Below are 21,425 nucleotides of genomic sequence, written 5' to 3'. Positions count from 1 at the left end.
TTTTTGCCCTTTCTACGTATGTGTTATAACTGATTATTAATGATTTTTAAGTAATTTACAACCTAATTAGTAACCATTAATAAACTAATTGTAAACCATTTATAAACCCTTTATAAAGGAAGTCTTATTTTAAAGTGGTACCGAACTCTATTTCAGTCTAGCCTGAACTTACTCAGAACTTAGAACTCTATTTAAGATTTGCCTGTACTGATTCAGAACATAGAACTCTATTTCAGTCTAGCCTGAACTTACTCAGAACTTAACACTGCCCTGACCTGTAACTCAACCTTGTTTCCATTTTTTGTGCAAAAATGCAAAGAAATACCCTAAAAAATATATTTTCTAAATGGTAATGGTAAAAAACAATGCTGAAGGACTGGAACAGCTGGTGATAGGGTAGAGGACTGCGCTGTATTCAGGGTTACGTGTTAAAGTTAATTAAATTAAGTGATCCAGAGGACAACCAGAGCACCGGCAAAGAGAGAGAGAGGGATGGAGGGTGATGTAGAGAGAGGGATGGAGGGTGAGTTGGGTAATTAATGAGTGTGTGAGAGGAGGAGTGTGTGTGTGACACTGGAGACCCATCTGGCTGTCTCTCTCTCTCTCTCTCTCTCTCTCTCCTCCACGCTCACCATAAAATATAGATGTGGGCGGCGCTGCTTTACTGCTGCAGCTGGGAGACAGCCGCTGCATGGCTCTAAACGATGCACATACACACACACACACACACACACAGCCTGTTCTCTCCTCCCCACACACACACTGCCGACGAGGACGGGCAGCCGCTGGCACTGAGATACAGACGGTAAAGAAGAGGGAAGCAGGGTGAGCACTGGGGTGAATGGAGAGGTGATCTGCTGACCTGCTGGAGCTTTATAATGAGAGAGACTGAGGGGTATTGAAGACAGATGAGAACCATAAAGAGACAACACTGCAGTGAAATGAGGGCAGAATTCTTTATCTTTTATGGGAACGCTACATTAATGTGAACGTTTCCCACTGCTTCTATTTTTATATGTTTTTATTATTCCTTTGATGTCAGATTATAAAATTACCATGGTCACATGTTTATGCTTATATTCTTGTTTTCCTGCCTCTCTTAAACCTTCATAATTTAACACACATTGTAGCTGTTACTGCACTGTTACTGTTACTGTTACTGTTACTGCACTGCTCCACTCTGATTGGCTGTGTTGAGAGACACGCAGACAGACAGTAGCTGCATCCTGAAGACTTGGCTGCATGCATAAGTTTTTTTTTTAATTATGAAACATTTTGTCAGATATTCTGTGAGCAGCCAATACAAAGTATATTCTATGGTGGACATATAGTGGGGTAGGTAAGCTTTTCTATGAATACAAAAAATGGGTCCCACATTTGATTAAATTTCATAGCAGAATGGATGCATTTCTTAACTTCAGTGTCCCAGAAGGCCAATCCAAAGCGAAGGGCACTTCATATACAGTCAAAAAAAGTCTAACTGACTTTTGCAACATTTTTCTAGAGACCCTCAGTTCTGTGTGGTGGAATAACGTACACCATTTACAGAGAGCTGAAACATCTTGATAGCTCCTGTGATGCTATTTAACAGTTTTGCACATCTTGGCTGGATTTTCTCAGTCAGCTTTATGAGGTAGAGTCTTCAGGCATTCAGGCTTTCAGTTAACAGCTGTGCTGAACCTGTGAATAGTTAATTTCTTGGATTTCTTGTCCTTTTAATGTTTTTGAGGGCTTCAGTTTTGTTGTAAATTTCATCAATGGATTTTTTTTGTCTTCCCTGATGGCACGGCCATATTCCAAGATGACAATGCCAGGATTCATGGGGCTGGAATTGTAAAAGAGTGATTCAGGGAGCATGAGATCATCATTTTCACACATGGATTGAGAGAGAGTTCACCACAGAGTCCAGATCTTAACCTCATTGAGAATCTTTGAGATGTGCTGGATGGAGAAGAGAGGCTTTGAGCAGTGGTCAGACTCTACCATCATCAATGCTACTGCAGAAGCTTATCGAAACAATGCTACAGAGAATGTGTGCTGCAATCAAAACTAAAATTGGTCCAATTAAATATTAGAGTGTGTGATTATTTTTCAGGCAGTGTAGAAACATTGAATGAGATGTTGTGTCCCACCTTTTAACCTTATATTTATGTAACAGAACAGATTTTAAGTGTGGTTATGAAAGACACTATTATCCAACAATGGAATACGAAATTGAAAGGGAGGAGCTACTCACATCTGCTGTATTGGAAAAAAAAATAATAACATGGCATATGTTGGCATAGCAGCACTTCATTAATTCCTGTTAGACCAAGACAGGTTAGTATGTTAATATTAAGGGTGCCAATTCTAGACTATTAGGTTTAGAATATAGACTATACATTTTAGTGTTAGTGTATATTAAGTAATTGGGACACAGCCATGTCCTCTCTCTCTCTCTCTCTCTCTCTCTCTCTCGTATAATTTATTATAATCTCACTATAAGGAACCTTTTGTTTGCTCTGTTTTGTGCTGACAGATAGAAACAGCAAGTGTGCATGTGTGTGTGTGTGTGTGTGTGTGTTTAAGACATGTCTGATGATCAGTAGCAGGTGCTCTAATCCACCAGGGAACACAGACACACTGAATCACTAAACTACAGCAAAATCAGCAGGGAACTGCTAAACACACAAGCACACATACACACACATACACACACACTCTAATACACTAGTGTACACATAGGCTGCTTTTATACAGCAGGTAATAGGTCTGCCATAATATTTTTATGGTCAAATGTGACACACATACAGGGGTTGGACAATGAAACTGAAACACCTGTCATTTTAGTGTGGGAGGTTTCATGGCTAAATTGGAGCAGCCTGGTCGCCAATCTTCATTAATTGCACATTATTGCACCAGTAAGAGCAGAGTGTGAAGGTTCAATTAGCAGGGTAAGAGCACAGTTCTGCTCTAAATATTGCAATGCACACAGCATTATGGGTAACATAGCAGAGTTCAAAAGAGGACAAATTGTTGGTGCACGTCTTGCTGGCGCATCTGTGACCAAGACAGCAAGTCTTTGTGATGTTTCAACAGCCACGGTATCCAGGGTAATGTCAGCATACCACCAAGAAGGACCAACCACATCCAACAGGATTAACTGTGGACGCTGTAAGAGGAAGCTGTCTGAAAGGGATGTTCCGGTGCTAACCCGGATTGTATCCAAAAACATAAAAAAAAACACGGCTGCCCAAATCACGGCAGAATTCAATGTGCACCTCAACTCTCCTCCAGAACTGTTTCCACCAGAACTGTCCGTCACCACAATAAATTACTGTGGTCTAAAACCAGGTGTTTCAGTTTCATTGTCCAACCCCTGTATGTTTTTTCTGTGTGTTGCAGTGTGAACAACAAAAACACACTGAATCTGACATTTTAGATTCTGGATTAGGACAATTCCATATATGGTGTTGATACACATATCTAATTTAAAACAAAGCAAAGCAGCCTGCATACAGACTCTTCATCAGCACAAAGCGTGTTTACTCTCTTCAGCCCACCATAACCCAACAGCTCAGCCTGAGTGGTGTGTGTGTGGGTGTGGGTGTGTATGGGTCAGAGCGGTCCATGTCCACTCGTCCGTGTAATGGAGGGTCAGCTGGGGGTCAGAGATTTTATTACAGCTGAAGTGGATCTTCCTAAATTCATCAGCCTGATTAGTGGGATATTTCACACACCTTTATCACGCCTCACAGCAGTTCTGCTGTTCGGTGGGGTAGGGGAGGGTGTTAGGGATGGATGCGATGGAATTATGTATTTTACATCTGTCCACCCAAGTGTCTGTCTGTCTTTCTGTCTGTGTCTATGCTGGTGTGTTTGTCTGCCTCTCCTTATGTCTACTTTTCTGCCTATTTGTTGATGTGTCTCTTTGTCTGCATCTCTGTCTGCCTAGCTATCTGTCTGTCTGTATGCTGATCTGTCTGTCTGCTATTTTTTGTGTCTGTCTGCTCATCTGCCTCTGTGACAGCTTTCTCATCTGTCTGTGTGTCTGTCTGTGTATGCTGGCGTTATATCTGTCTGCTTGTCTTTATATCTGTTTGTGTACCTTCATGTCTTTCTGTTTATACGCTATCTGTGTTTGTGTGTTTGCTTATCATTAAGTCTGTCTGTCTATCTGTCTTTCAGACTGCCACTTCCAATGAAACAGTGGCTACATTTACATGCAGCCTAATAATCCGGTAATAATCAAATTAATGAAAAAGAAAAAGAAAGCTGAGTTCAATCAAGAAATCACCTAAATAGAACCTGTCCGACAACATGAAGCACAAAGTTGTTTCTAAGGCCTTGGGACTCCAGAGAACCTCAGTGAGAGCTATTATTCTCAGATGGAAAAAACTTCCAGGAGGTCACAAAAGAACCCAGCACAACATTTAAAGAACTGCAGGTCTCTCTTGCCACACATGCCTTCTCTGATACATGTGAAGTCAGCCACCTCTTCTTTTCGAGCCGCTGCTGATGCAGCATTGCCAAGCAGCCAGCATGCTTGGAGGAAAGCGCAGAGACTGGGTTCTGACACATCAGCTCACAGACGCCCTGTGCTGCGGACATCACCTTAGGAGTGATGTGGGGGAGAGAGTGGGGAGAGAGCGCCATCTACCCACCCGGAGGGAGCAGGGCCAATTTTGCTCCCTCTGAGCGCAGGCAGCTTGATGGCAAAGCTGCCTGAGTGGGGGTTCGAACCTGCGACCTCCCGCTCATAGTGGCAGCGCTTTAGACCAGTGGACCACTTGACGCCCGTGAATCTACTTTCTAACCTCACCTACATTTAGGAAATGTGGACACTGGCCAAAAGAAAGAGACTACATAATACAGGTGGACCAAATTATTTTACTCTGTTGGGTAGCTAGGCTCAATCTTTCCAAAAGTGTGGGGAGCTCTCTTATCTGGAAGAGGCTCAGAAAAGGAATGCTGCTCCTTTGCATTAAGAGTAGCCAGCTGAGGTGGTCCGGGCATCTGATAAGCATGCCCCCTAGTTGCTTCCTGTCGGAGGTGTACAGGACAAAACCAACTAGGAGGAGCCCCAGGAAAAAAGCCCAGGACAAAGTGGATGGATTGTCTACCGTTTGGTAGTGCTGAGGAATCCCCCAGCATTAGCTGGTAGAACATGCTGGGAACTGTGCTTGCCCTGTTACCACAGCAACCCTGAATTAGATCAAGAGGATTATAATATTATAATATTTGTCTCTTTATATCTATGTGTCTGTCTGTCTACCTATACCTGTGTTTTTGTCTGTCTGCATACCTGTCTGTTGACCTATGCCTGTCTCTCTACTTGTCTGACTAAATGTCTTCATGGCTGTCTCTCTACCTGTCTGACTGAATGTCTTTATGACTGGCTCTCTACATGTCTGACCGCATGTCTGTCTGACTAAATGTTTTGTTGTCTATCTCTCTAAATGTCTAAATGACTTTCTGCCTGTCTTTATATTTGTCTGTCTACCTGTTTGACTGTCTTTCTGTCTTAATATTTGTTTGTCTACCTGTCTGACTGTCTTTATGTTTGTATGCCTGGCTGTCCATGTTTATGTCTCTCTCTCTACCTGTGTGACTGCCTGTCTGACTTATATATGTCTGTCTTCCTACCTGTCTTTAAGGCTGTCTCTCTACTTGACTGACCTCCTGTCTGTCTTTATATCTGTTTGCCTGCCTCTCTGACTGCCTGTCTTTATATTTGTCCGTCGACCTGTCTGTCTGTCTTTAGGTCTGTGTGCCTGCACGTCTGACTGCACATCTGACTATCTTTGTGCCTGTTTCTTGTGACTGCTTGTCTTACAGCTGTCTCTCTACTTGTTTGACCGCCTGTCTGTCTTTATATATGTATGTATGCCTGTCTTGTTATCTGTCTCTCTAAATGTCTGACTGACTGTCTGCCTTTATATTTGTCTGTCTACCTGTCTTTATATCTGCCAGTCTAACTGCTCATCTTTATGTCTGTTTCTCTAACTGTCTGACTGCTTGTCTTTATGTCTATGTCTCCACCTGTCTGACTGCCTGTCTCTCGATCTTTATATCTGTATGCCTAAATGTCTGACTTGTCTTATTGTCTGTCTTATTGTCTGTCTCTCTACCTGCCTGACTGTCTGTCTGTCCTTATATTTGTCTGTGTACACCCGTTTGTCTGCCTGCTTGCCTGTCTATCTGCCTCTCTGTCTGTCTGTGTTTATGTCTGCGGTGTTTGCTGTAGAAGACTGTGTGATGCTGATCAGGGATGGCCAGAAGGTGTCCTGATATTTGCTTGTGACTGAATCTCAGAGAACGCAGTGAAGTTTAAAGGGTTAGTGTGTGTTTATTATAAACAGCACACGCTCAGTGTGTACTACACGGGGTAACATTAGCACGTCTCATCTTAAACATATGCTCACACACCCATTAATGAGACACACACACACACACCTGTTCCCACAGAGCAAAGGTTCGTTTCACCAAGCTGTTGAGTGTGAATATTAATGCAGACACCTTTAAAACAGCATGTGGATTATGGCCCAGTGTGAGTGTGTGTGTGTGTGTGTGTGCAGGCAGAAACTGTTGTTTTATACCTTTGTGTCACAGAATGTGTGTGTAGAGTGTATAGTATGAAGTTCTTATGTATAACCTGTTTATGTATTTTTTATTGTGTGTTTGTGTGTGTAGGAGTGTACACACATTCGGGTATTGAGTGCATTATGGTGTGTGTAGAGACTATATAAAGTGCTCACCTTACAGATCTGGTAAGATCTGGGCTGGGTGAGGCATAACTAGGCTGGGTAACCTGCATACATTAACATACCTCTGTGTGCATTTCCCTGCTCCTATCGCCCACTGTACCAGACTGAACCCAGTTGTCCAGTTACAGTGTCATAGCGTGAATGCAGGGTGTGCATTGTGTGTGTGTGTGTGTGTGTGTGTGTGTGTGTGTGTGATGGCCACAGCTGGTTTCAGTTCCTGAAAATGGGACTTTACCCAGAAGAGACAGCTGAGGATCCACTGCTCTCTCTTTCTCTCTCTCTCTCTCTCTCTCTCTCTCTTACTCTCTGTTTCAGCTGTTTCTGTCTCTTTTCTGTTTCTGTCTTACTCTCTGTTTCAGCTGTTTCTGTCTCTTTTCTGTGTCTGTCTTACTCTCTGCATGTATATCTCTTTCTCTGTTTCTGTGTGTGTTTCTCTTTCTTTTTCTGTCTCTTCCTCTGTTTCTGTCTCTTCCTTCCTGTTTCTGTCTGTCTCTTTCTGTCTCTCTCTTTTTCTGTTTCTGATTTTTCTCTCTTTGTTTATTTGTGTTTCTCTCTGTTTTTTATGTGTCTCTCTTTTTTTCTCTGTGTTTCTGTCTCTCTCTGACTCACACTCTGTTTCTGTCTCTCTTTCTCTGTTTCTGTGTTTTTTCTTTCTCCTTTTTGTGTCTTTCTCGCTATGTTTATGTCTCTCTGTTTCTGTCTCTCTGTTTCTGTCTCTCTGTATTTCTCTTCCTTTTTTTGTCTCTTCCTCTGTTTCTGTCTCTTTCTTCCTGTTTCTGTGTGTCTCTCTTTTTCTGTTTCTGATTTTTCTCTCTTTGTTTTTGTGTGTTTCTCTGTGTCCTTTTATGTCTCTCTTTTTTTTTCTCTGTGTTTCTTTCTCACTCTCTGTTTCTGTCTCCCGTTCTCTGTTTCTGTGTTTTTTCTTTCTCTGTGTCTCTCTCTATTTTTCTGTCTCTCTCTCTGTTTCTGTCTCTCTGTCTCTCTCTCTTTCTCTGTTTCTGATTTCTCTCTCTTTGTTTCTGTGTTTCTCCCTGTTCCTCGATGTGTCTCTCTTTCTTTCTCTGTCTCTCTCTCTCTCTCTGTTTCTGCCACTTTCCTCTTTTTAATGTGTTTTTAATGTGTTTTTCTCTCTCTGTTTCTGTCTCACTCTGTTTCTGTCTTTCTTTCTCTATTGTTCTGTGTTTTTTCTTTCTCTGATTCTGTCTCTCTCTCTCTCTTTCTCTGTCTGTCTGAATGTGACGGGGCTGAGCAGGTTGTGAGAGCAATAGTGGGGGGGTGGGGTTGGGGTGATGCTGAGGGAGGTGTGGAAGGATGGGGGATGCAGGAAGGATGCAGCTGTTGCACACATTAAGATCAGTAAGAGAAAGAGTTGGATGTTGTGGTCGACTCATTGTAGGTTTGTTGTGTTGTAATTAACACCTGGTTGTTGTTTGTTCAAATAGATTTTACTCTTTGTGGGTTTTTTTTAACTGTAAAAAATATATATATATATATCACACACATTTTAAACTAATATGATGCTTTTAACCTAAAATATGTTTAAAAAGTCATGTAATTTTGTACAACATATTCAGAATGAGAAATATTAAATATAGATGTGTTTTTTAAGCTGTTTATCCTGTTTCGGGGTGGGGGGTGCCTAGGCAGATGCAAGCCCCCAACAATCCTGCCCAGGGCCTCAGAGGCCAGAGCCAATCTGCTGGATTAGATCGAGCTCTAGAGTTACCGCACTCTTGTCGTGAACACAGAATGTACTATTGGGTGTGTGTGTGTGTGTGTGTGTGGTGTCTGGCCTGTCTATCATCAGCCCCCAACAGCTGTGAGGTATGTGTTGGGCCTCTGGGGTCTCCACACACACACATTAACTGCTAGGTAATCTGGGCTCTTGTTTCTGGGCTGTAGTGCAGGGATGGACGCTGTGCATTTCTCTGAATTTGGGATTTCTCTGATGTTTTAGTGAATTTTTACCATGTGATCCTGAGATTATTTCCTTTACACCACATTGTTGTTCTTGTTGTGGTTTAGATCTAAGTATAAAACCACATCTGCAGTCCCTCACTGAGATCTTTGCGTGGGAAGCCTTTTGGGTTTTACTCTTGTTTACAGTCATTGAAAAAAATGAACCAAGAAGGAAATGAAGAAATGAAACTTATATTATTGAATGTAATGATAATAAGTGATTACAGTATTAGTGTGATGGGATAGGTATTAGATATGGTTGGGCATAGAGACATAACAATTCTGTATGGCTTCCTGTGGCACATTTGCTAATGGTGTTGCAGCTGGCCTGTAGATTGTGCACACTCATAGGCTGCTGAAACTGGTTTTCCAGCTCGGCCCATTCATGCACAATTGATGATATAAACTTTCAGGCTCCGCTATACTGAATCTGAATGGGACCTGGGAGGGCTCGCATCTACATGCTTGCATCACATGCATCCTGGGTATGGTTAGGTTTGGTTGCTATGGTTACTAGGTACTGGGCTGTACTACTCTGCAGCAGAATGGACCCATTACACCAATTACAGTCTCTTGTTATGCTTAAATCACAATCAAGAAGCATCTCCTAATAATTATGAGACGGTTACTGTTGTACTGTTGTTGGGCGTAATTGGCTGCTAAGGCTTTTTCTAAGCAGAAGAGATCTGTTTCCTATGTTGGTTATCCCAGGTGAGTGTTAGGGTATTTCTAAGGTGTTAGTAAGTGGTTGCTATGGCATTGCTTATGGCAATGGTGTAACAACGATGGACCAGACATTTAACTTGGATGTATTTCTATTTAAAAACAATTGCCGTTAGTAGAACTTGTAGGCAATGTAATAGTGCTCTACTACTCTATTACTATAAGGTGAGTATCGTCGTTGTCCAATGAAAACAAGTATCTCCAAATCAGCAACTTTACAGGAGAGATAAAAAAACCTTCTAAACTTTCAATGTGGGTCAGTGTTGTTTTTAGGTGATTATATTTCTAAGCATTTATATTGGTCTGTTCATCAATAAATTGTGACAGTATAGGAGACAGTTTGTGTGTTCAAATTCATTTGTAGATGTAGAGATACTTGTTTTTCATTGGACAGCGATGATTTACTACTACTAATCTTAATAGTGCGGGTTTTTCAAGTTACACAAAAAAAAGTCTGTGTGCACTAAACATCAAAATTCGAACCTGTTTTGTACTAACAGGAAGTGATGAAGCTTTGTTGTGCCAACATACCAACATGCCAGCGTCACTGTAATCGCTGCGCTTGTATCATCATCATTATCATTATCATTATCATTATCACCTTTTGGTTTTAGAATGTTCCAGATGTGAGTTGCTCTTCCCCTTCCTTTTTTTATTTTGCACTACAGGAAAATACTAAACTGGCCAGTTCTAACTATGTATCATAGATTTTTAACTAAACTCAACATCAACACTTCAATGTATCTATACTGCACAGTACATACTCATAAAGTACAGGAGTTAGTATTATTAGTTAGTACACTAATGATAAACCTTGGGAGTGCAGTTCTATGGAAGCACAAGGAACTAGCCTAGCCAATGAGCCGAGTGTCTTGGGGGATGTGGGTGGTGCCTAAGCAATTCACTTATCAGGACCAGTCAAAGACGAGATGAAGACATCCAGACAGACCAGCTTAACAAGTGATCCCTCTGTGAACCAGCAGATTCAACTCAAACACACACACACACACACTCACACACTCAAACACACTCGTATTCTCACACACACACCAATTGCCAAGCACTGGGAGCTGGAGAATCAGAGTATTAGTGTTTAACCGCTCTGCTCTCTCATACCTGCCCTGCACTCAGCCTAATGAGGAGAGAAAGAGAAAGAGAGAGAGAGACAGTTGATTCTATAGAGCCTAATTGGGCATGTGAGTGAGGGGCGAGGGTCCCTGTTGAAGTCAACACACTCTCATTCTTTATTCCTCTTAAGTATGTGTGTGTGTGTATGTGTGTTTGTATGTGTGTGTATACTAGTATATCTGAACCAGTAAACTAACAAAGACACTAGAGGTTGGGTTCAGTCATCCTCATCACTCCTGCAGTGCTTTTCTCTACTTCATTCTGCTCACTCTGAGCTGCGGTGTGTTTTTAACCATTTATTTCATATTTTGTCTCAATTTTGTCTAATTTTCTCAATATGGAAGGCCAGCTACCCCACCAATTCATTAGGTCAAGCGTGCATCATGCAACTTGATTTAGGACTTCAGTGTGTCTTTGCTATCGGAACAACTGGAAAAATATGCCAGTTAAACCAATTAGTGTGTCACTTGCCATTCTCTTTAAGATCCCGGTGTGCTTTGACTTTGATGGATTGGTATCCCACATTGCCAAGATAGCAATACACCAAAAAATCTACCTGAACACTCCTCACTTCCAGACCACTATGCCCATCAGCATAGAAATATTTGCAATCTCTGTTGCTATTTAAATGATGCGTGCGCAAGGTGTAAAAAAAAAACTGTTGACGGTGTGTAAGGTAGCAATGAGCATCACAACGCCCCTTAAGCAGTGTGTAAGATAGGGCTCTATTAGTGCTTCTTATAGGTCCGAACAGTCAACAGTCAGGCGTTCATTGCTATCTTGGCAAAGTTGTTAAAATACCAATTTGCCATAGTCAGGAAATCTGGCAACTGGCTTTTAAAGGTAATGGCAGGTGGCACGCTGATTGGATTGTTGCACGTTATGCCAAAAACACATCCACTATTAATTAGACATAAGTACATTCCTTTTGCGTGTTTTAGGCCGTGCCAGACATACTTTTCCTGTCATTACGATAGCAAAGATACACTGACACGTCCTAAAGCTGGTGTTGCTTGGTGCTTACTAGGGTCCCATTCCCAAAGGTAGGACGCAAAATGTAGCTGTGCTTTGCCGTCAAGTGGCATGGTGACAGAGCTGCAAGCAACAAGCACTGTTGAGATTTTCTTAACTAATTATGATGCAGTAAAGAGACATTTGGACCAATCACAGACCTTCTGCTCTGTCAGTTTTTGATTCCTTTTTCCTCTGCTAGGATCTGAACATAGCAGAGGCTTATAACCATTGTTTCAGCTTTTTCTGTTTTATTTAATGTATATTTGCATAAATATAGGACCAATTTGTAGAAAAAAGAAGTGTGGAAGAAAGTAGTGGATGGCTCAAGAGGTAGCTTGCTAGCATGCAAACTGGCCACGCTGATACCCACCCACTCGTGACATTGCGAAGAGACTCAATGACACCCGTGAGACTAGCGTGGGGTGACAGAACCCACTTGTCACCTGCCAGTGTGAACGCAGGGTTAAGAGGATCCTATGTTATCCCAGGTGGTTGCTAGGGTGTCACTAAGCATTGTGTTTAATGTTATGGTGTGTGTGTGTGTGTTACAGTAAACTCCGGGGACGGTATCGACTACAGTCAGCAGAAGCGGGAGAACGTTGGAGATCTGATCCAGGAGACACTGGAGGTTTTCGAGCGATATGGAGGAGAGGACGCCTTTATCAACATCAAATACATGGTGCCTACATATGAATCCTGCCTGCTCAATTAACACAGACATTTTATCACACACAATCTATATACATAGGGAAACACATGCAGGTACAGATATACATCATATATATATATATATATATATATATATATATATATATAGGGAGAGGGCGGAGATGTTTAATGAAACACACATACCAAAAATATATAATATATTTATTATAATAACATACATCTAGCGATGCTGCACTCTGAGCCTTACTCCACTCTCTTGTCTACAGCTGAAAATCAGTTTGAGTGTTTGTTTTCTCCTGTGAACATTCAAACAATAAATGTTTAAATTAAACATTTTTCTGATGAACAGTGGTGTGTGTGTATGTCTTGTAGGTGTACTTGATTTACTTACTCTTCTTGACCAACACCAAATAATGCCACTCCCATGCTACAAGCTAGAGATGTTTGATTCTGAAACAAATCATTCTCTTAATGACAGAGCGTGCACAGGCTCAGGTCGGTCGGGGTTATCCGCTTACTGAGTATTATCAGACTGTAGCCTACTGCTAACCCTGGCTAGCACTGTTGTAGCAGCATTAACATTTTTTCATTCAGAGGTGAGTATTATCGGACTTTAGTCTGCGTGTTTACTGTGTTAAAACAAGCCATGTGGGACGAACCACTAGCTAATATCATCCTGGCTTACCGGAACACTCTGTCTGGAGCCATTTACAGTTATATATATAAAAAATAGACATTTATTGATAGTGTTCCTTATAATTCGGTGCGCCTTATAGTGCAAAAAATATAGTAATTTTTTTTGAGTGGTTTGTTCATCCTTTCTGTTGTCTCTGTGTTCTTGCTGTTGCTTACCTTTATTTTGGGTGGATATAGATATTTAATAATGATGAACTAAGTAAATAAATATGTGTTGATCACATATACATACATACATACATACATACATACATACATACAGTTGGTGAGATTCTGTCTCTGCTGTAATTATATGAGATCAGAATGAACTGGTATTATTAAACCTGTGTACAGCTGTTCTTTTATACTGAGCATCACTCCTATTACCAAACATTAAACAACAGGGATCAGTTCAAGGTCACAGAAAACCTAAACAAAAACAATTACATCATGCTAACTGATTCCTATTGACGTTCATTGATTGTTAGCCACATTAGCATGTCTGATCGGCGAGAATGGACTTCTGAACTGGGCCACTGTTTGTAGGTCGAATCCAACAGCGACCGTGTGGGACACTCTGAACCGTTCAGTATAAAATCAATTAAAAAAGCCAGTGATTCTGTGTAGAACTTTGAGAACTCAACTTTTAAAGAGGGGATTTCAGTATTTTTGAGTCAAAAATGACTTTTTAGTAGCATAAAGAACAGTGTGAGTGTGTGTGTGTGTGTGTGTGTGTGTGTGTGTGAGAGAGAGAGAGAGAGAGAGAGAGAGAGGCTAGTGTGTGGAGTTAGTGACAGCATCATGCTGTTAGCGATTTCTCTGTAGTGTGTGAAACTCGGGCAGAGTAACAGTCAGCTCTAAAACTCAGCAGGATACAACAACTCAACATGCACACGCGCGCGCACACACACACACACACACACACACACACACACACACACAGAGCAGTACTCTGAAGTTCCCCAGGTTGTAGAGGACAGATGTCCTGCTGTTTTTCACAAGATGCACTTTTCTCCTGCCCTGAACTGCTCAAAGTAAAACTTCACCAAAAATTGCATTTACATAAATGCTTAAACCAAATAAAAATTGGAACATAAAAAAAATTGCAAAATTTTATTTGGTTGCAGACAGTATGAACCCAATATATAACATGTTTTGTCTGCTCAACTTTATTTGTACATAAAATACAGTATTTTTCGCACTATAAGGCGCATCGGATTAAAAGGCACACTATTAATAAACGTCTATTTTCTGATCTATTTTTATACACAATGTGCACTGGACTATAAGACGCATTATGAGACACTAGTAAGGAACAGGAGTTTTGTCATGTTTTCCTTATAATTCAGCATGTAAGACTTAGATAAGTTAAGTAAACAAAACTGTAATTCTTAAAGTGGTCTCTAAAGTGGTAGACCAGTAAGACCATCTGCTGCTGTGATGATCTGGGGAGCCATCACAAACACGAGGTGCACTAACAGTTGACATGTGATACGTACAGGACATCCTGTCATCGTGGCGGATGTGTTGTTTCAGCAGGATAATGCTCACCCACACAGAGCAATTAAGTGGTTTCGAGAAATGTCTCTGCAAGATTGCAACACGTTCTTGGCCTGCTTGGTTGCCAGATTTACTGTATCACCAATCGAGGATGTCTGGGAGCAGCTGGGATGCCAGCTTTAGCAACCTACGAGTGTACAGCAGGATCTACAGGCCCAGCTGCAACATCTGCATACCCAAATGTATCTCATCTCATATCCAGGAAAGAGGCTCCAACAGGGTACTAGAGCATCCGTTCAACTGCACAGTTTTCCCCAATGAATGTATCCTTTCATTTTAATAATGTAATCACTTACATATATCATCATTACATCTAATAATTTCTAATAAAAGTTTTATTCCATTCCAGCACTGAACTTCTTGGTGTGTTATTTTGGTATATTTCTGGGCATTTTTGAGTAGAGTGTATTTAATGTAGCGTTTACGGCTGTAAGTGATGTAATGGATGTGATTAGTCACAGCAGGTGAGAAATTTCCTGCAGGTAATGATGATTAATAACACTAATAAATTCTGCTCTAATGAAGCATGTTTTATATAAACCCACAGTTGTACATCTTTAATAAAATATGTTGATTAAAAATGTAAATCTGCAGCGTGACATCGAGCCGTCTGCTCCGGAACTGACCGGCGGAGTTCCCTCGGTTCAGAACATCTCTCTGAAGACTGAGATCCTCTGTTTCAGGTCCTCACCGAAAACTCACACTGTTCTCTCTCTCTCTCTCTCTCTCTCTCTCTCTCTCTCTCTCTCTCTCGTTCTCTCATTCGTTTCTTTGTCTGTCCCTCTTTCATGTGCAGCTGTTGTCCACGGCTTTATTCCTGTCAGAGTGTGTGTGTGTGTGTGTGTGTGTGTGGAATGTGAGCAGGTGTGAAGCTGCTGAGGAATGAGGGATGGAGTGAGAGAAGAAATGAAGCGAGCTTTCCTCACAACTCTGTAAAAACCCTCTCTCCACTCTCCCTCTCTCTCTCCTTCAACTTTTCCTTCTCTCTCTCTCTCTCTCTCTCTCTCTCTCTTTCTTTCTGTTGTTGTCTCTAAGGCGACCTCTCTTTGGGTATTATACTGTTTCAGTACTACATAGAACACAATGTGCCCACATTTTAATTCATATAAATATATTTTAGGTGCAAGAGTTCATCCATCTTTTGATCTACTGCACCTCTTCCTGGGACATCCACATCTAGAGGGCATCTAGTGTAGCCAAAAAAACAGAACTCAGGAATAAAAATATTGTTACTTCAAAATAATAGTAGAAGTAAAAGTGGTTATTTAAAATATTTCTTAAGTAAAAGTAAATAAAAGTATTCAGTAAAAACACTACTCAAGCAGGTTGTACTTATAATAATAATCAAAATACAAATAAAATAAAATAAAAAAATAAGCCTAAACTTAGACTTGAGTTACACCAGCGAGCGTTAGTTGGTGCAGACCATTTACCCTGCCTTGGTTAGCTAGACCAGCTTTAAGTAGCTCTGCATCTGCTGTCTGATCAGCCCCGAGTATTTTGTCATGACTCGGGTAGTACTCAGACAGGCGCAGATGTAAAACAGACAGTTTTATTAAATTAAGGAGGAGTAAAGACTGAGGGTAGTCAGAAGAAGCAAGATCAATAATGGAAAACATTCCAGGGTTCATACACAGAAGAGCAATAACGAGGAGCAGGCAGAAATCAGAGTCCGTAAACAAAAACAAGGTCGATATCCAGAGGGCATACACAGGCAAAGAGAAATGCTTTGTAAAATGGGGATTCCAAACAATACTCAGCAAGGAGTGAGTGCAGAGGTGGAGTATGTATAGTGTGGTTACCAGGTGAATACAATGCTCAGGTAATGACTTCCAGGAAGTGTCATGTGCAAAGTCACGTGATCGCATGGAGGAGAGATATCGAGATCAGGTGCATTCTGGGCGTTGTAGTCTTGAAAATGTAGATCACAGGTAGAGCTGAGTAGGAGAGACAGGCATGACAAACAGAGTAAAAAAACTTTTCTAAGGGACAATTTGCTAAACCTAGCTAAATTAAGGAGAAAATGGGAAAAATACGAAATAAATCTTTTTTTGTTTAATTTTGTTTATTTTTCACATGCACTTGTGTCATGCAGCAGAGCAGTATGGACACAAATGTATACGCATGTGACTTTTGTATCTAACAAAACTGTAGAAAAAACAAAAATCATAAGAATTTTGCTGTAATATATTATTCTTTGCATATAGGAATAATGGAATGCAAATGTTGAAATTATGGAAGACCAAACTGTCAGCATTCTACAAACCAATCAATATCAAGTAGAGAGAGATGCAGACCATGTTGGTAGTGATGACAGGTAAAAACCTACAGCTTCTCTCCGGTTTCTGGTCTCATTGCTCAGTAGCAGCTCAAGACTGATTGTGTTCTCCACCTTTAACTCATTTGTGCATTAAAGACACACATACAGGGTACTGAACTGTAGTTGTAATGGTAACAAAATGTAGTATAAGCAATTTAGCCAATTTAAAAAGTGTAATTTTGGCTGATATTTTCTGTTTTAATTTGTGCTGTTTAACCCTTTCTGTCTGGGCCTGGGACTTTACAATGGCAGCCATGCTTGTTAGTTTGTTATTTGGGGGGATAAAGAGAGAGAGAGAGAGAGAGAGAGAGAGTGATGGAGAGGAGGAGTCAGAGAAACAGACAGAAAACACACTCATACACACGAGGGAAAGAGAAATGAATGGGTGTAGTGTGTGTGTGTGTGTGTGTGTGTGTGTGTGTGTGCGTGTGTGTGTAACAAATTGCCTAGTGGGACCTATTCATCTTCTTCAGCTCAGAGCCACAATCGGCCCACCAGCGTCCACTGAGCACGTGCAAACCGAGATACAACCCAGATTTATTTATCTGTACCTTTTTACAAACACTGACACACACACACACACACACACACACACACACACACACACACACACACACACACACACTAACCTCTCAATTTGGTTCACACACTGTGCTAGGAGAATGCAGTTGTGTTACATCCCTGACCAGTACAGGAACTCCAGTGTAGACTGAATGGATTAAGCTAAATGCTAAAGGCTGAATGGGTGAAGCTAAACTGCTGTAGGATGAATAGGAGGGGCTTAACTGCTGTAGGATGAATGGGAGGGGCTAAACTGCTATAGGATGAATGGGAGGGGCTAAACTGCTGTAGGATGAATGGATGGGGCTGAACTGCTGTAGGATGAATGGGTGGGGCTAAACTGCTGTAGGATGAATGGGAGGGGCTAAACTGCTATAGGATGAATGGGAGGGGCTAAACTGCTGTAGGATGAATGGATGGGGCTGAACTGCTGTAGGATGAATGGGTGGGGCTAAACTGCTGTAGATGGAATAGGAGGGGCTTAACTTCTGTAGGGTTGTGTCGCACACACACACACACAGTCTGTCATCACCCTGTCGGTGGTTAGTGCACCCCCAGTGCTCTCAGAGTACAAGAGTGCTGAAAGAGAAAGTGCACTCGCCCACAAGGTGTAACATCTCTCTCTCTCTCTCTCTCTCTCTCTCTTTTTTTGCAGTTTTTCTTTTTATTGGTCCCTCTATTTCTCTCTCTCCCTCTCTGTCTCTCTCCTTCTCTCTCTATCTCTCTATTCCTCTTTCTTTGTCTGTCTTCACTTTATTGGTCTTTTCCTCTATCTCTGTTTCTCTGTCTGTCTTCTTTTTATTGGTCTCTCTCTTCCCTGAGTCTATTATCTGACCCAGATTCTGATGCTGAGCTCTCTCTCTCTCTCTCTCTCTCTCTCTCTCTCTCTCTCTTGCTCTCTCTCTCTCTTTCTCTCTTTCACACACACACACACACACATTTTATTCTTCTGTATTAGATATGTACACTTTCTATGTTGTGTGTGTGTGTGTGTGTGTGTGTGTGTTCATCAAACCAGGTAACAGTGCAGAGCATCTCCCGCTCTGGCTTTAGTTATAATGTGGGTTTGGAATGATTCCTAACATTTTTATTAATGTTATCGATGCAGCACATAAACAATAAAGTTTTAAACTCATGGTAAACATGTAGTGAAATAAAAGTGGAAATAGGAGAAAACAAATGATCCAGTACAGATACAGTATTTTACTACTTAAGTACAGTAGTGAACTAAAAATAATACTCCAGTAGATACAGATACAGTATTTTACTACTTAAGTATAGTAGTGAACTAAAAATAATACTCCAGTAGATACAGATACAGTATTTTACTACTTAAGTACAGTAGTGAACTAAAAATAATACTCCAGTAGATACAGATACAGTATTTTACTACTTAAGTATAGTAGTGAACTAAAAATAATACTCCAGTAGATACAGTTACAGTACTTTACTACTTAAATACAGTAGTGAACTAAAAATAATACTCCAGTAGATACAGATACAGCATTTTACTATACATCTCTGCCCTCCACTGACCTCACCACCAGTTGTAATCAGTGGAGGGAGTCTCCAAATGAACCACAAGGTAATTAGAGCCAATCACAGTCAGGACTGAACCAAAAAACAGTTTATTTAAGTGTCATGCTGGCCAGACACATGACAGACAAACACAGGTACCAAACACACAGTTTATTAATAAATAGGCTAGGGTTACAGGAGTAGTCTGGAACAGGCAGGGTCAATAACAGTATGGCAGCAAACATAAACAACATAAGACAAAACAGTAGTCTACGATAGAGGCTAAGATAGAGCTAACTAGATTCAATACTCAGCAAGGAACAGAGCAAACTGAATGGTATTTATACTAGACAGGCCACGTGCAAACCATCAATAACTGGGGGAGCAGGAGCAGCATAGCGTCATGTGAGCAGAGTAAAGGAGGTCTGGTGTCAGTGCACGCTAAAAAAGCAAAAAATGAAGAATGAGTAAAAAACAAACAGATCATACACAGAAATAAACAAACAAAGAAATAGCACTCTATATGCAGCTGAATCAACAGGGGCAATACTTCACAACTGGCTTAACAAACAAACAGGTACTTATTACAGCTGTCAACATTACCGTGCTAACGCATGCAGTTAAACTTTAACGATGCACATTAGCAGTTTTAATTACCATTACCATCATTTAAAAAATCTAATTATGATTTTAACCATGACTTAGTCACAGAATATTTTGGTGATTAATACAATTATTTTGAAGGCATTGCCACTAATACACATCTTAGTGTTTCTAATACTTTTCTATTTACATTAAAATACCCATAAAATACCCATTATCAAATGCTTAGTCATAAGGAAGAACAAAATGATAATAATCCTGATATCAGAAATGAGGAAAGTGTGGTGATACGGCACATTCATTTTTCCACTACATGCCTTTACTTTCTGACACTCCCTCTCACCTCAAACAAAAAGGAAAAGGCAGACAGACAAACAGCCAGCCAGCCAGCCACACACACACACACACACACACACACACACTTTGAGCACTGTGTGAATATCAGTGATGAATAAATCTGCGTATTTCTTTGAGCTCCAAAAAGCTGAGGTGATATTTACTGAGGGGTTTAGCTCTTATCTTGGCTGAACATAGTGACTGTGTGTGTGTGTGAGTGTGTGTATGTGTATTTCTGCTTTTCTGATCGTCACTTCTGAGACTTGATCACATGACCCGACCTAGGTGTGAAAGAAAAAGAAAAGATAAAGGCATGCACTGCGTCACTCCATATTTCTACATTTTTAAAAACACACCCATTCAGCCTAGAGTAAAGCAGCCCCATCCGTACATCCTACAGCACTTTAGCCCCTACCATTCATCCCAAAGCATTTTAGCCCCACCCATTCAGCCTACAGCAGTGTCCTGATTCTTGTTAGGCTGGAGGGGTAGGGGGGACTGTTAGGCACACTCAAAACAGAGGTGGAAAAGATAGGAAGATGGTGGAACATGCGACCAAAGAACCAAAGGTTGAGGAGGTGAAAAAAGGTCAGGCGGTTTGCTTTTGCTGTTTTTGCAGCTATAGCTGCACAGCTGCACCACGAGATGTGTTGTAGGTACAAGAGAGAAGCACGTAGGTCATGCATAGCAGCAAAAATACATATGAATTCCGATTTGTCTGTTCGCATTCATGATGCATGTCCATGAATCAGATACGTATCCGATTTAGGACCACATATGCAAGTGATTTGAAACAATCTGATTTGGCACGTTCACACAGCCTTGAAAAAAATAGATCTGAGCCACAATTAGCAAAAAAAAATCAGATTTGAGTCACTTCAGTCTGGTAATGTGAACGCTGCTTTATTTAACCCTGCTGCCTATTCTCGGCATAGGGTCTTGTGACCTTAAAATCACGTGATCACTGCTGCTTCAGAGCGTGCTGTTCTATTGATCAGGGCTTTTCTATTAGGATTATACAGCGGTTTGTGAACACTTGAGTCAGTCCCCTTAAATTTGCTCGAAAAAACTTCTGACTACTTTTGAACACACAGTGTATAAAACATGAGCTGAGCTTTAGTAAGAAACTGAAAACAGGTCCCAGATCAGCACTTAGTTAAGCGGGGGAGGGGCGGGGTCAGAGGTCTTCCGTCCTAAAATAAAGTGCTACCAGCTAAGTATGAGCCAGAGGACACTGGCAGCTAAAGGAGAGAGAGAGAGGGAGAGAGATCATTTCTTTGTGTAGTGGTGACTCCTCATTAATAGTTTTCCGGTCTCCGGGCGTCTCCGGGAAGATGGAGGGATGGAGAGGGCAGAGGGATAATTGAGATGAGATGGATTCATCTTCTCAGGGCGAGTTTAAACACTTATTTAACCGAAGATGATTTAAAAACTTAATTCAGAATATTAAGAAGTCAAACATTTACTCCTCACATCAGCACACATTAGCCTTAACGTATTTATAGATCATTATTATCTATCAGTATTTGATCAGCACTTTATAACATATTACTAATGTTATTAATACTTAATTATTCTGCATTAGTTATGTGATATGTTTAAAGAATAACGTG

General features: G+C 40.9%; 1 protein-coding gene across 1 annotated transcript in view; it reads left to right on the top strand.

The window, feature by feature from the left end:
* The window catches only part of pacrg (PARK2 co-regulated), an 86,387-nt gene extending 73,802 nt beyond the window's left edge, over positions 1-12,585 (top strand). The window contains exon 5 of the mRNA XM_022672634.2: positions 12,122-12,585. Coding sequence (XP_022528355.2) covers positions 12,122-12,282 — 161 coding nt within the window. The 3' untranslated portion in view covers positions 12,283-12,585. The remainder of the gene's footprint in view (positions 1-12,121) is intronic.
* Positions 12,586-21,425: the final 8,840 nt, after the last annotated feature.

Source organism: Astyanax mexicanus, chromosome 14, assembly GCF_023375975.1.
Source record: "Astyanax mexicanus isolate ESR-SI-001 chromosome 14, AstMex3_surface, whole genome shotgun sequence".
Lineage (NCBI taxonomy): Eukaryota > Metazoa > Chordata > Actinopteri > Characiformes > Acestrorhamphidae > Astyanax > Astyanax mexicanus.
Note: the sequence above shows the minus strand (reverse complement) of the source record. Positions and strands in the feature narration are given on the sequence as shown.